This window comes from Meriones unguiculatus, chromosome 6, assembly GCF_030254825.1.
Source record: "Meriones unguiculatus strain TT.TT164.6M chromosome 6, Bangor_MerUng_6.1, whole genome shotgun sequence".
Classification (NCBI taxonomy): Eukaryota; Metazoa; Chordata; class Mammalia; order Rodentia; family Muridae; genus Meriones; species Meriones unguiculatus.
Window position 1 is genome coordinate 70,941,446 of NC_083354.1, and position 16,766 is coordinate 70,958,211.

Sequence of the window (16,766 nt, forward strand, 5' to 3'; positions counted from 1 at the left end):
CACAGAGTACACATACACAAATATAGTCAAAACATTCACAAACATCAAACAAAACAAATACTCTTTTAAAACTATTATTGTTAAGAAAGCTGGAAAATGAGCACTCCTCCATGGTCCCGCCTCTGGGCTTCTGCTTTAAGTTTTTGTCCTGAGGTCCCCTCTTTCCTTCTTGTGTTTGGAAGCGAGATCTCCGTATGTGGTCCTGCCTTAGCCCCTGGAGGACTGGAATTACAGAACTACATGTCGCCATTCCTGGGTTAGCATGAATACACTGTATGCATATGCCACCTGTGATCACATTAATGTTAATTATCCACAGTTGTCTAAGTGTAGTATAGACATCCCAAACAAGAATTGCTTCTTGGGGCCAGAGCTATAGCCCAGTGGTTAAGAGTAGTTGCTGCTGCTGCAGATGCCTAGTGTTCTATTCTCAGCAGCCACATGGCAGCTCACAACCACCCTTACGTCTACTTCCAGGAAATCCAACACCTTCTTAGGGTTCCATGGGCACCAGGCACACATATGGCACACATACCTACAAAACATGCATATACTTAAAGCAAAAGTAAATGAGTGCTTTTTAAAAATGATTCCACATGTAATCACATTAATGTTAATTATCCACAGTTGTCTAAGTGTAGTATAGACATCCTAAATAAGAATTGCTTATTTGGGATGCCTTTCCGATGACTTTCCCAAAGTCACATCTCAAACGTGTGCAGTATCACCAAATCCAGCTGAAGGACTCTGTAATGATGCAAAGGCCCAGTGTGCTTGCTGCTGTTTTTTCTAGTTTGGTCACCACATGCTACACTGTTCTCTAAACAGCTCTCCCGGGGCCATGCATGTTGCCAGGCTCTACTCCTGGGGTTTCTGGGGACAGACTCATCTTGAGAATATGTGCCCAGCATCTGCCCAGTGGGGACTCATCACCATCCTGTGAGAAGCCACATGAGCTGGAGTCTTTAGTATCAGTAAATGACAACCGAAATGAAGCAATGAAATGAAAACTGAAGTTGAACCCTCACTTGTATATATGAAATAGAATGATACATATCAGAAAATTACACACAAAATTTCCTAAAACTCAGTGGGAGTCAGATCAGGCTCTGAAGCATATGTTTTACTGTCATTACTTAAATAGAATTCTACATGGGATCTGCCGGTAATACTTTCTTGATATGTAGACATTTTAACTGTATTTGTAGTTTACTTATATAACACGAACACAGAAGTCAAACACTGAGAGACTGTGGTCTCTGCTTCTCTGAGTTGATGTTTTACTTCGTTCGAAAGCCTGTACAGCCAAGGAAAACTGCTTTACTGGCAGATGTGCCTGACACACAGGAGGCCACAGGGTCTGAAGAGTGAATTCAAGGGCTGCTGAGCACTAGACTGAACCATGTTCTGTTCAGAACAAGTTTGCTTTTAGCCACAGCAGGAAGGAGTAAATCTCCTTGCAAAGGGTGTCCCCACCTGTCCTGTTCAGATACAAGTAGGACAGAGATTTAAATCACCACATCATCAGAAAGGCCAGCAGCTGATGCTATAAACTGTTTTAGGTAAGGATTAGAATACCTAATTTCATCCATAAGTTAAAAAATAAAAACCAATATTAGAATATTAGAAGTCAGTTGTGGGACTCGGCAGTTCAAGTACAAAGATGAAAATATTACAAGTTCTAGGCTAGCCTGGGCTGCATAGCAAAACCTTGTCTCAGAAAATAAAAGCAACAACAAAAGAAATGCAAGAGAAACAAAAATCCATGGACTGCTAGTTCTGTGCTGCCTAAATCTATGTTGGTCTTCATTCTACTGATCCAACCCTGGCTCTAACTCCATGTCCTCAAGTTTTCACTAGGAAAAAAAAGGTGTTAGCTACCAACCACCATTATAAAACAATGAACAGATTCGTGCACCATTTAGTTCTGGAATAATGACACAAACCTTGACAAGAAAGGCCCTGTCCCAAAAGTACTTCCGGAAGACTTTAATATCTGCCTCCAACAGATGTTCAGCTGTGTGGTTTACAGTCAGAGTCAATGTTTCTGATGAATGAACGAACTGCAGAGAGGCATCTTCGTTGAGATGCAGTCGAGAGAAGGCTGGGGACCGCCTCTCCTGAAAACTGAAACATCACAAGTCAAAACCTGCACAGCTCCCCAGATCCCACCCTTCATCCCACCCTGATAGTACAAATCCAGATGGAAGATGATCCTTAAAAGTCACTCACACACTCAGGCACACAAGCTCATGTAAACAGATTCCGGTCAAGCCCTCTTCTTCCACTTAGCAGTGTTGGTTGTTGTTGTTGTTTTTAAAGATTACATGTTTTAAAGGTTCTTATAAATAACAAAACAGTCCTGATTTTCAAGCATAGAATGTTACCTCACTATTCCACTCGCCTTTTAATCAGAAAAGATGCCTCTCCCTTTAACGGAGCTCATGGAGAACAAATTAGCTAGCAGCCAATAGTTTGTTAGGTGATTATAATGGAAAACAGACAGAATCTCCAGGGAGTGTGGTGAGGTTTGGCCGTGACAAACAACTGGTATATTCCTAACACACTGGTACCACTGTGCTAAATCACTTCCTCATGCAAATTAGAATGTGCATGAATTTGATTAGGTCATAGCCTTGAACACATTCATTAACAAGGAAACAATATACCCAAACTAAATTCTTGAATATAAGCTTATTTTCTCATCTGTTTTGGCTGGCTAAGGACAATTGTTTTAATTGTACACCTTGTCGAAAGCTACAATTACAGCAGCAGAGATGCATAGCTTATAAGAGTATACAGCTTATACTTATAGCTTAAACAGTAAAGATGCCTTGAGTGAAAAACATTCATGTTCATCATGTGGTCACATCCTAACAGACTATCCCCAGATTCCTCACTTCACAGAACCAGCTCTGCCCCTTCCTCTGGCCTGATCTCATTATGTTAGTCAATGTTTGCTTTATAGAAATATATTAAAGGGCCTAGAGCTTATGACGACTTGACTTCTAATTTGTCACTGCTATAATACTGTAGAAGATACATGAATTCATTAAGTTACTTTCAGGCTTTGTATCTTGATTTTGCCCATGCTATAGGGATTCACACATGGTATATTACTCTCTCCAGATGCTAACCAGTGGCAAAAGGCATCATCCACAGTCTGCCACACAGTGAGGCTAAAAACCTCCTTTCCCATGGTGGACAGTGTCGCCCAGTGCTGTATAGGAGGCTAGGAATAATAAATGCACTGGCAACTTGGCATATTTTCAACCTAAAATAGGTTCATAGAACATACCTCTGAATTGACTCATTCCACGATATGGAGTGAAAAAATGAAATCCATAAAGAGCAGTTATACTCAAAGACAAAGCCCTTACACTAATTCCAGAATCTTCCAGAAATAAGTCCTCATGCCAACAAGCCACTGAAGCGAACAGACCATGAACCCCAGCAGTAGTATAGCTGTTGTTATACAGACATACTGGAGGATGCTTTTGCATGCTGTGTATTCAAATGCAGATTTCTGTACCCAGAGAGCTGGTTACAGTCCAGAGCTCCTGACTCAATATTCTGTAAAAACTTTTCTCCATCACCTACTGATTGGTCCAATAAAGAGCTGAATAGTTGGGCAGGAAAAGATAAGGCAAGCCCGCTGAGGGGGTCTCAGGTGGAGACTGAAAAGAGGAGTTGCCATGAGAACACAGATGGAGAAGGAGTAGCCAGGGCAGGACTAAGATGGCAGGTAATGGGCTATTACTGGTGGATTAGAACAGCTCAGAATCTACACAGCTATAGTGCCTGAAGCCTTTAATAAACATGTCTCCATGTCATAATTCAGAGCAAGGGCAGGCATAGAAACACTTTTCATTTACAGACACTCCATCAGATGATCATGTATAATTATATAATCAGATATGGGCCTACTTTTAATTACATGTATGAACGGGCCTATTAAACATGTAAACTTTTAAAGCATGCAGTTTCTGCTGGGGCTGGAAACAGGAAGGAGGTACAAGGCAACCAGCAGATGAAGGCGTCCGCCTCCAGCGGGAACACTACACAGATGCCGTAACCCAGGCAAAGGGGCTGTGTTCATAACCAAAGGGAATGGACGATTCCCACTGGAAAGGCTTGCCCCTTGGTTAATGACTATTTGATCAAATAAGGCAGGAGAGGAGAAAGAGAAAGTTCTGGTTTCTGCCTAATGGCCACTTAGGCATCAGATTACGATTAATTAATTGTCTCAAATTAATTACATTGAGTTTATATGAGCCAAACAAGAAAAACCATCCCTGTAATAATACTCTAACAGTATTTAAAATTCATGTTGCAACTTCCAGTATACTTTTCTGTTTATAAATTGTATTTTATCATGGTATATCAGGGCAATTGCTACACATGACTCCTTCTTCCATAATTTAGAATAGCAATTCATCTGAACCAAAGAAGCACACAACCCACCGGCCAGTCATGGGGAGTGTTGAGAACATTACCCACACAGACAACTTCAGAGTTAACAGACTAACTCCCTCACCTTAGTGCAGTGAATCCTAGTGCCTCCCCCATAGGGTTTGCCTGTTAGTCTTACAACGAAAACCATGGCCTTGGTATCGGACTAGAAATCACCCAGTAAATAAAGCAGAAACAGTCCCATCTCTCAAATGATTTAAAAGATAGCCCAAAAGTAAATGGTCATCTTTGTGTAATTATAAATTATGATTACTACTAAGATTAATCATAGTCATAAAAAGACATAACACGGAAGATTTGCTGAGAAAATGATATTGAAGCTATAACCTGAAAGATGAGGTAGGCCACTATTTGTCTAATCCTTTTATTTCATTATCTCCTGTCTCATCCTCACAAAATATTCCCCAACAGTTATCTGCTTATACACTAGCTACACACATACACACACACTACTGCATACAAGACAACCAGCTATAAAGATAAAAAACATAAGCCAACATTAGCAGACAGTTTAGTTATTTCCATTTTCCCACAATGCTTGGCAGGCTTTATACAGACATCGATTAAGAGACAGTATCAAGCAACTGAACTCACCCTGTGATGCCTTCCACCAGTGTGGAGTGTCCGCCATGCAAAGCTAAGTCTAATGGTGTGCTGCCTTCTTCATTGGGTAGCTCCAAGGCCTTGACTCCTCCAGGGAGACACAAGAGGAACTGGAGAAACTTGGGCAGGCCCCATCTCACAGCCAGGTGCAGTAGAGATTCTCTGTGTAGAGACACTGAAGAAAAGGGGAACCATAATATAGTTCCTCCATAAAGTTCATTTTACACATTTTACTAACAGGATGACGTATTGGCTATAACAGAAGCATCAGAGCTGGAAGGAATCAAAAGAAACTCATCCTGACCTCACTCTCTACGAATGGTGAGCAGTGCTGGGATTTGATGGACGTCATGGAGCCAGAGGGCACTAGAACTAGGCTGCTCACAGCTGGCAAAGTCTCTTTCCGTCCACACTTCTACACCTTGCTGCCATATGTCACTAAGAATGAAGGAACATCACCCAAAGATACAGGTTCCCGGGAAAGCTCATCCTTTAGAAATACACTCGTCAACCTCCAAGGTATCCAAACAAGAGGATCCTGCCACCCGGGTAGGGCAGGCTATCGAAGCCAAGAGCATAAAGAAACCTGTTTCCACCATTGGTCCTCAAAAGCGATCCTCCCTCTTGAGAGGCTGTGTCGGAAAGCAGCTTCTTAAGTCCAGAGCACTTATGACCACAGTCTGTCCCCAGCTGCATAGCGGTGCCTTTGCCCAGCAATCAGATCCCGGGAACATTACAGTGCCAAAGAGCTATGGCACAGCAAGGCCTTCCCCTGCAGATGCCCATCCTTGGCAGCCTCATGCTGTTTTCCACTGTGCGTTAGAATCATTTCCTGACTTTCACTGTATAGGCTGACAGGCCCCTGGAGGCTTCCTTTTTTAACAGTAGCTGGTAATGCAAAAAGCCATAAGTGCTTTCAGAGTTTAAACGTGATTAGCTATTAAAGTCTCAATTTTGTATGTATGTTTACTTCCTATGTAATTTGTAGAGTGCTTGGACACTTGTGTCCCTACAGTAATAGCCCAATACTTAGGACATAGGTGGTTCATGACAGACACTGTATTGCATATATGTAAAGTATAAATATATGTTCTTCCATTAAAAAGCTAGACCCAAGTTGGCCATGGTGGACTGGAATCTCAGTACTCAGGACTCTGAGGCTGGAGGATCACTGCTGCCCAGGGCTTTCAAACTAACCTGGGCAACATAGCAAGATGCAGACTAAAAACATACAGGCATACAGACATACATACATACACATACATGCCAAGCCCATGAACTCGACATGCAAGGTCACACTTTAGAGACATCTTACTCTGACAGCCTCAAGATGAAAAGCTGGTCACTACGGATCTGTTGTGACAAGCAACAGACAGTGGGGGTCTAGTAAGTAATGATAGCAACTCTATTCATAACCCGAGAGCTAAACAGTGGAATGAAAGGCCCGACAGGATAGGAACCTTGTCTTCTGTCCTGTGAGCTCCCTTGAGCATCACAGCGGGTGACATACTTGCTGAGCATGTATAGATGGGATGAAACTACACATGAATGGCGAATTGTGGACACTGGCTTTCTGTCTTTATGGATACCCATCAGTTTCAGTTCTGTCTCAGAGAGGTCCTAAATGAAATCTCACAACACAAACTGTGTACTCCCAGTTGGCACTCCCACATGCATGTAGGACATTAAGGACAAAAATGCCAGCTTCCCACACAGCTCACTGTCCACAAACCATGATCTTATTGTTCCACTGTCCTCATTAACATAACTGCACTACTGCCAGAGACTCTTGCCCAGGCAAAGCAGTGGCTGCTTACTGCAGTAACATCCTACAAGACTCATCAACCCTTCAGCAGGAACCACTGACAGTACAGAGAAGCCCTAACTTCAATTTTAAACTATCATGATCCTTGCCAAGTCCCAAGGAGGCCCCTTCCAAACCTGCCGTTTCCCCTCACCGTCACTAATCCTACCCCCACAATGAAAACTCTCTAAGTCAAGCTGCAATTGCTCAATGGATTTCTCTTTTGCCACTCCCAGCCCCTGAAGCCACTAAGGGTTTGTAGCAGTGTTAGCAACTCACTATGATGGCAGTAAACATGGCTCTGTCTTGTCCGTGCTGAAAAGTATTTGTGGAGGGAGCATTGAACAAACCCCAGAACATCAGAAGAAATATCCTACTGTGCACGAATACAAAATAAGTTTACTGCTCAGCTTACATTTTCACAGGTCTATCCTGCTCTCTCTGTGTCTACATCAGTGACTACAGGGCTATGCATTTCAAATGGATAAGGACCTATACCTAGGTCCTCACCACAGTCAAGTACAATCAAGTTTCCTGCACAGCGCTCCATCATCTGTCCTGTGACAAAGCACACATCACTCCCACACACACAGTGAAATAACAGCCCAAATACCAAAACATCTAAAAACAAACCTGCAACCTGGCTGCACACAGTGACCACACATTTGCTTAATGTGCTTCATCTCATCTTTATGAAACTCACAAGGCTTGTTGGCTTTTCCTCTACAGGTGCTGGAAACTTAACCTAATGCCGCATGGACATGAGGCACGAAAGAATTGATCTTTCTGTTACCCTAGAAGTTACGGTCATTAAACTTTCTTGACTAAAAAGCATGGCTTTCATTCTTAACAGATTCTTAGCAGCACAAGTCTGATGCCATTTGTACTTATTTTTCCTAATTAAATAATAACCAGGAAGAGACATATTAGGATCGGGTAACAAGACAAACATACACCTGCACACGCACACGCCTGCACATGTACACTGGCCAGTGGAGGACAGCCTATCTGCATGAGATATTGAACAGTCACATGAAATGGAATTTTTACCTCACAGATCCTAATCTGAATATGGTGAGAAATGTTTCATGTTTGCACAGGTTGCAATTTTCTTCCAAGAAAAATACAAAAGACAGAGAGAGAATATCTAAACCCTTAGTGTTTTAATAGGAGCATTGGTAAAGGCAAGCATAGGTTCAGTTAGGTTCCTGAGAGTTACATTCTTTCCATTATATTCCTTAGAGTATGTGCTGCAATGTTCAAAAACTGGGGTACTGTTGACTATATTCAGCTGACTAAGAAGAGTGTGTTGGGGCTGGGGCTTCTTTCCTCTGGAAACTCACAGGCCTGTAGGACTAGCCCCAGGCACCCAACTCTCTATTTCTGGTGGGAGAGGGACCCATCCTCACATCTCCCAAATATGAGAGAATAGTATTAATCATGCAGCTCACTCTTCCCTTCCCCCTAACCACAGAATGTCTCCACTTCTGGAAGAGGAAGAAGAAGAAAAGGCAGAAAAAGACGCTTCAGGTGGTTAAGGAAAACATGCCATGAAATTAGCAGACTGTTAAAGAGAGCACAAGCTCATTCAGTCTAAAGTCCAGCACGAAGAAGGGAAACAGCTTGAAGTAGGAAGCATCATGACATATATAAATAATTCTGCTTGTTAGAAGGTTCAGATTTCTCAGCAGAAGCCAAGAAAACAAACTGTGGAAAGGGTCATCCAGTCCAGCAGAGGTAGGGCTGTTTAATTAAAATGAACAGAAGAAAAAAGAAGCAAATAAATGTCTCTTCCTGTTTGTTTTGTTAGTACCAGGAGTTATCTGAAGTGATGCGACCAAGACAGAACTAATAATTGCTCTGATGGCGCACGTTAATACAGACTTCTACCATCCTGGGAACACAATCACCCAGACAGAGAGAGGAACTGAAGAGGCTGTGACTGTCAATAAACCACTCCTGTTTCAGAACGGTGAGGGCCCATCTGCCCTTAACACGGAACAAAGCCTGGTTTCTACACGCCCCCCTCTGTGGGGCATCAGTTTCTTCCCTTATTAAATGGAGGCTGGCACACACAAAAGGGATCCAGCTGATCCAGGCTCATTGCCATGACCAAGCAGCCGACCAGCAGCAACTCACAGGAGGAGAGATTGACTGCAGCACCTGGTTTGAGAAGACACAGTCCTTCTTGGCAGGGAGGGTGTGACGGCAGGAGGAAGAAGTACCTGCTTGATTAGTGTTTGCAATCAGGAAGCAGACAGAGGCCATGGTGGTGCTCTGCTGGCTTTCTCCTTTTCTGTCATGATGACGCCTGTGTCAGGGCGGGTTTCCCTAATTAATCCTCTGTGGACCTGCCGAATGGCATGCCCCACTACTGTCCCAGGTGTGTCTTAACCCCGTGGGGTTGACAATTGAAAGTAACCACCGTTAAGTCCACTCCGTCTCAGCAGGACACCCAAACACATCACTTTTAAATTCAAACAGTCCAGCCATCCTCAAAGGATCATGGCTGTCCTACAATGTAAAGTACTTTAGTTTACCTCCAAAAGGCTCTTAATTTTACCAGCTCCAGCATTATTCAAAAGCACAGAGTCCAAAATCTCGTCTGAAATGCAAACAAATCTAACTGTGAGCCTGAAATAAACCCTCTAAAATTAAAAAAAACATACGCATTTTTAATATACAGTGTTGGAAAAATAAATATCCCCATTCTAAAATGGAAGAACAGGGGTACACAAGGAACTATTAGATCAAAGGAAGACTGAAACACAACAAGGCAAATACCAAAACCTAGGTGAGGTTTATGATAACGTCCCTGGTGCTCCAACAGCAGAGCAGAAGGAGCCCTGCTCCTCCAGCCTTGTTCTCTGAGCCTTTCTCTTAGACTGCCTGCACTCCGTACCTAGAGCTTTACAGTGTAGACGTCCAAAATTCTTTGGCATTTCCAATATCATGGTGGCTCCTTGCAAATTAGGCTCCACATTCTTAGCTTCACAGACCCTTGCAGGTAATCTGCCCCATCACACTCGGCCTTGGATGCATTCTGGGACCTTGGGGAAAGCCCACATGACTCTCACTCGCACATCTCCTAAGACACGGAGTTGTGCCAGGAGCTTAAGACGCAGCCTGGCCCTCCGGCCCAGAGCTCTATCAGCTTCTGTGCGGCCGATCTCTCTGTGTCTAAAAAGCCAGTCCTGGGGACATACTTGTAGGCAGTCCTGGACTTTCTTTCCCATCGTCCTCAAGACGCCTTCCCAGTGTAAAGTCTAGGGTTTCTCCTTAATGGCGCTAATCACTAATGTTCACAGCCACTTTGCCAACCCCCAACCAAGTTGAAGCCCCTTTCTTCCTTAACAAACTGCACATTTTTCACCTTTCTGTGTGCTCTGTGTGTGTGTGTCTCTCTCTCTGTGTGCCCCTCTCTCTCTCTCATTTTGAGTTTTGGTAAAGGTTGTGAGTAGAAACCATGTTATATCCTACGTGCTACACCATCGTCCACCAAATAATGTAGTCTGTTCTTTTTAGTTCAGCCTCAGTCAAATCTTCAGAACATGAGCAAAATAAACCAGGATCTTCACTGAAATAAAAGAGAAATGGTGTCTAGCTCAGTTCTGGTTAGGGTCCGTGTTCACCTCTGAAACCTCACGCGAGCACAGCTATCACTGTCCACAATTCTCTCAGCATGTGGCCTACCAAACTGCACTACAATGGCCCGTTGAGCTCTTCTCACAGAATTCTGGCACTAATCTAGTTCACAGTTCCAAACTCTCCCATATTTACCCTGAAAACTAGTTTCAAAGGCCCAGACTCCACATAGCCAGGCTTCTCATAACAATGGCACACATTTTCTACCTTAGTTTCTTTTCTTACTGCTATTATCAAATATACGACAAGAAGCACCTTAGTGAAGAAAGGGATTCATGTTTGCTCTCTATCCGTCCACCACGCGGGGAAGGCACGGAGGTGGAAACATGAGTCAAGAAGCAGAAAGAAACAAATGTTGAGACTCAATCGGCTTTTGTGGGGCTAGAAAGCCATCCAATGTCAGGGGAAGTGGGGGGGAAGAGCTTGGAGCAAGAGTGAGGTTGGGGTATGTCCAAACCCCAAAAATCTTGTCACTGGCAGGAGTGGGACCATTTCCTCCCTGTTCTGGGTTGTGTGCCCAGCACATGCAGCCTTACAGCCCCGACTCTGCCACCCTGAGGAGGTCACACAGTTAAACGTCCTCCCTCCTTACACAGTTGTGTCCAGGAAGTACCTGGAATTCTGTGCAAATAAGGCATTCCCAGTACCTTGGCCCCAGCCAGTCATGAACACTCACCCGAAAGCCTCTACCCACTCCCCAAAGGTTTAAATAGTCTCCTGCCCCCACCCCAATTAAATGAGCTATCTCACCGAATCTGTCTCCTGTTTCTCATTTTCTCACTACTGCCTGAGGTCTCCTCACTCCTGCTTCCTCCCCTCAGGATGTGCCAGCCACAGATGCTACCCAGGGACACAGAGCCTTTCATTTTCAGTTCATTCTGGGACCCAGTCCCTGAGAAGCTGCCACCATGTTCAAGGCAGGTCTTCCTCCTGAAGCCATTAATCCTCTCAGGAAATACCCTTAGAGACAGTTGTGACTCATTAACACCTGAGGTGATTTTAATCTACTCAAGTTGATAATAGAAATTAACTATCACAGTTCCAAGGAGAATTCAATCCTGTCTTGACTTTACAGTGAGCAAGATGTGTTAAAAAAATTTATAATAATAAGGGAAAGGGGACTTCCAGATCATCTAAGACAAAAGAGAAGGGACAGACAGATGTAGTTTTGTTTTATGATCAATCTGTATGTGGCACCACTATTACAACTATCCATACCTTTCAATTCAGAGTTCAATAGTCATCGTGAAAGATTTAAAACTGAAATTGACAACGTTCACACATCAGTTATAACAAACTGTTGACAGCAGGAAAGGCTACATAAATGTAAAAGCAAAAGGTGTATGGAAAATTGGAGGAGGCTACATATATGTGAAAACAAGAGGCTTGTGGAAAATTGGAGGAGGCTACATATATGTGAAAACAAGAGGCTTGTGGAAAATTGCTGTACTTTTATTTTAAAATGTTATGAACTTAAAATTGTTCTAAAAAGTAAAAGTCCCTTGGGTTGGGGAGATGGTCTGGTGGCAAACGGCTCCTGCTGAGAAGCCTGATGCCCTGATTTGATCCCTCGGACATACATGGCGGAAGAAGAAAAATCTACTCCTACAAGTTGTCCACCAGACTCCACACCTGTACTGTGGCATGTGCAAACACACATAAGTGACAAATTAAAAATAACTAAACAATACAAAGTGTTCCCTAAAAGTAAAACAAGGAATTTCTGTAAGATACTTCCATATCCGATTTCTTGGCACACTGTTCACAATAGTCAAGACATGGGATCAGTCTAGGTGCCCAGCAACAAATAAATGGATAAAGGAAACACACACACAGGAGTTTTATGTGGCTAAAGAAAAGTTAAAATGTTGGCTGTAGTGGTATATGCCTGTAATCCCAACACTCGACGAGACAGAGGCAGGCAGATTTCTATGAGTTCAAAGCCAGCCTGGTCTATAAAATGAGTCCAGGACAGACAAAGCTACACAGAGAAACCCTGTCTCAAAAAAACAAAATGAAACAAAACAAAGATCATCATGTTAAACAAAAATAAGCCAGTCTCACAAAGACAGTTACTGCTGCTCCCTCACTTCCGTGGAATAGATGAAAGCATGCTAAAAGGACATGGAAATAAAAGGTGGACTCTTCTGATGTGGAAGTGAACTGGATGAGGGGGAATGAGGGCTAAGAAAAGGAAATGAGGAGGTAAAGATAACCACAGTACAGTGTATACATGTATATAATGTCATAGTGAATGAAACCCAATAGCTCTGCATAATTAATATTTTAATGAAAGTATTTAAAACATAATCACTTAAGCAAGACTCTGGACCTCACTGTCATTGCCAATATGACACTTATATTATATTCCTATAAATGCCTTGGAATACATGGCATTACTAATAAGCTTGTATCTTACAACCCATAAGGAGCTCATTCCCCATATTAACTTTGTCAATGAGTATGGTATGTCAAGAAACATACACAAAACCTCAAAGTTCAAACTTAAACAGAATTTCAATGCTTGAAAATACAAAATCACCCACGCTTGTAATCCCTGCACTCAGGGAGGCAGAGTCAGGTGGATCTCTGTGAGTTTGAGGCTATCCAAGGCTACACAGAGAAGCCCTGTATCAAACAAACAAACAGAAAAACAAACAAAATCATTGTAATCATTTGTTGGCGTTGAAGGAGAATGCCTCTCATGGGCTCATATGCTTAAATACTTGGTCTCTAGTTGGGGGCTGTTGGGGAAGGATTAGAGGTGGAGCCTTCCTGGGGAAAATGTCACTGGGGCAGTTTTAAGGCTTCAGAAGACTCAGGCCATTGTGAGTTAGCTCTCCCTGCCTCCTACTTGTAGATCAAGATGTGAGCGCTCAACTGTTTCTGCTGCCATGCCTTTGCTTTGCCATCATGGGCCACAGGAAAAAAAAAAGTTATATAATAGTATTATAACAATAAAAGTAAATGACAAGTCCAGTGAGATGACACAGTAGATGAAGCCTGATGGCCTGAGTTTGAGCCTCAGAAGCTACGTGGTAAAAGGAGAAAATCTTGCAAGTTGTCCTCTGACCTCCATATATGCACGGTGGCACATCTAGGCGCACTAAATAAATAAATAGATAGATAGATAGATAGATAGATAGATAGATAGATAGATGTGATTTTAAAAATTAATTGTGCCACTAAACACACACACACACACACACACACACACACACACACACACACAGGAAGGAGGTTTCTAAAACACTCAAAGGCCCTCCCCAGAACACTTAACTCAGGACATCTGAAGGAAGCTGTGAGCACCCATGTTTCCTTTCGACTCTAACACTAAACCAGAGATGTGGCTCTGCCTCCTGAAGTCAGTAAGTGTGTATCAAAACACATCCCTCATCTGTGCCTTCTAGAGTACTGTTTGCCAATCTGCTCTGAAGAGCTGTCATCAGATAAAAAGAATATTACCCTAGGACAAAATGGCTGAAGACTTCTGTGAGTTTAGTAAGTTCTTTTCCATCCAAAGTGCTAACTGCTAAGCCAGGAAATGGCTTAAGCACTTAGCAAAAGGTTAAAACTAACACACAGAGGATAAAAATCTAGAAGCAAATACTTTTAAGACCTTTTTAAAAGCTAATAAATTTGAAGCTAGACTTGGTAATGTTTCGTAACTCTTGAGGGAAGCCATAGGAATGTGTTCAACATTCTAAGTCTTTGAAGACCAATGATCTTTCGTTCACATAAATCCAATTTGTTAAAACAAGTTCTACTCCAATTTCCAAAGCTGCACAAACATACAGGTCTCAACTTGTGCTCTCCAGTTATTCATCAGACAAATATTAAATAATAGTATTTCTATGTGCCAAACCCAAGTGTAGACGGACATGGTCCCTCCCTGTGAACAGCACACAACCGTCTGTGTTCAGAATAAAATAAAAGCCTGGACTATAAAATTGTCATCTGGTGAACTACAAGTCTAAGTCTTAGACACAAAGAGTGTATGAGGAAATAAGGAAACTATGCAGCCAACAAGAAAATGTATCTGCACGCCCAGTCTGCAAGGTATAATGATCTGGAAGTGTGTAGATGTTTAAAACGTAAAGAAAGAGAGGAAAATATCAACCAAAGTTTACACGGAGAGTGAAAGGGAGAAGCCGGCATGGGCGGCACGTGCAGTCTGTGAGAGGCCTGCAAGGCTGTCAGTGGAAACAAGACAGGAGCCCAAGCAGCACAGCACCTTCCACTGGTGAAGACTCCAGGGCTCCAGTGGTGGATGCACAGCCAGCCTTCGATGCAGAAGGGGGGATGCTGCTGAACTAAAGTAGGAATCACAACTACAAATATGTTTATGGGAAAGAAAGACACAGAGCACCATACAGAACAGATGACCAACATAGCAGCCATAGCTAGGTCGTAAGGCCTAGGAGGAGGCATGGAGAGGCATCAGCATAGTAGCAGACCATGCTCGCCTGAGGCTTCTTTCTGCATCGATGACTTGAGACCGTCAGATTGTAATCATACCTAACTGGGAAGGCTCTCGGGAAGCACCCATCACATACTGTCATCCCAGAAACACCGCACTGTGTCTCTACAACTTAGATGGAATTGGCATCTCACAGAAGTTGGCCATAGTTTAGCTTCTGGAACCAAAACTAAATAGTTGAAACACTACAGTGTCTATTAAACCTCCAAGATGAAGACCTCATTTGGCTGTCCCACCTACAGATGTTCCAAACTGAAATATACAACATGGGTAACAGTACCAGGTAATAAGACTCCAGACACAACCTTGCAGAGTGCAAAGGGGGAGGAATAAAAGGGCAGAAGACCTGGATTTGGACACTTAGAGAGCTCCAACTCTGGGGAATTGCCTGGTCTGTAAAAGGGAAACAACACCATCGCAGCTTACTATCTCAGAATGTCAGAAATAGGCAAAGAACTACACATGATCTTTTAACACAAGAAATCACAGTGTACTGTCACTAAGCAGAGATGTGGCGTGTTTGGAAACAGTTTTTCTCTGGTTATCATTTACAAGCATAATTGAAGGGAACGAGTCTCTGGGTTAGGACGCCCGGTAATTGCATCAATGCAGTGCTCCCCATGAGCCATTAAGACAAATTGTCGGTAATCCCCTGCCTGGGGCAGGAGGAGGTCATTAGGTATCATGAGCACCAATTACTGCAGACCCTCTCTCCAGGCTATGCAATCCATTTTTCTCTCATCGGCTAACATTTCTTCAAGGTCAACATCTATCTATTCATGGTGGACTCGCTTGCAGCTTCTGTTCTTCCCTCACACCACAGGTGAGTGGAATTCTCAAATGCATGCCTTGTTGACCCTTCAGAGACCTTGCTTTTTTTAGGAGTCAAAAGAAAATGCACTGTCATTTTCAGTGTGTTACTGACAAGCAGGAAAGGCATGGCTTTATCTTGAAAATGGCCTTTTGAAGTCTGCAGTAGTTGTTTGGATTCAAGTACAACCAGGAAATTAATGTTCTACCACTGGGCAGGCTCTACTCACTGCCCTATAACTAGACACCAGAGCCTCAGGTCTCCTGGTCCCAAGCTAAAAAAAAAAAACATTAAACTTTTGGAGAATGAAATATGACATCATTGAGAGATTTTTTTTATCCTGCTCTTTCAGTGTCGGGGGCACAATCACCAAGGGCTACTGCAGTTGAGGGGAAATAAAGAAGGGAAGTAGAATTCACCAAATAGGAAGTCAGTATCAAAGAGTAAGTCTGGGGAGGTTGGGAAGAAGCTTCAATAGAAATGTAGTCATGACAGCCTCTTCTTCCCAAGGCTTAGAGATCATTGAGGAAGAGGGGAAGGAAAGCTTTTAAGAATCAGCGATGGTGGATGATTACCATGAAACAATATTTTCTGGACATAACTGGGCAGTTGCAACAGCATTCAACAGACCTGCACAAGCTCAAGACAGTATGCAATAGGGGAGGTAGGCATGAACCCCATCTCTAGCTGATGAATAATTGACAACTGGCAACTGCTGAAAGAGAGTCATTTTTAAGGGTGTGACACACCACCTCCCCCCCCCATGAGATCAACCACATTACAGGAGATGACGACACACCCAAGAGTATTTGACTAGCACAAATTGGATTTGGTGGGCCAAAAAAAGAGGACATGAAGTAGAGTAGAAGGGGTAGGGAGGTATCAGTGGAAGGGGCAGGGGTAAATACAACCAAAACACAGCGTAGGATATTCTCAATGAATTCATAAAA

At 42.9% G+C, this 16,766-nt stretch overlaps 1 protein-coding gene across 1 annotated transcript in view; it reads right to left on the reverse strand.

Moving 5' to 3' along the window:
* Window positions 1-16,766, reverse strand: part of Arhgef28 (Rho guanine nucleotide exchange factor 28) — a 281,915-nt gene that overhangs the window by 149,490 nt on the left and 115,659 nt on the right. Inside the window, exons 5-6 of the mRNA XM_060385610.1 lie at window positions 5,068-5,251; window positions 1,947-2,127 (exon numbers count right to left, since the gene is read on the reverse strand). Of these exons, the coding sequence (XP_060241593.1) occupies window positions 1,947-2,127; window positions 5,068-5,251 (365 nt within the window). The remainder of the gene's footprint in view (window positions 1-1,946; window positions 2,128-5,067; window positions 5,252-16,766) is intronic.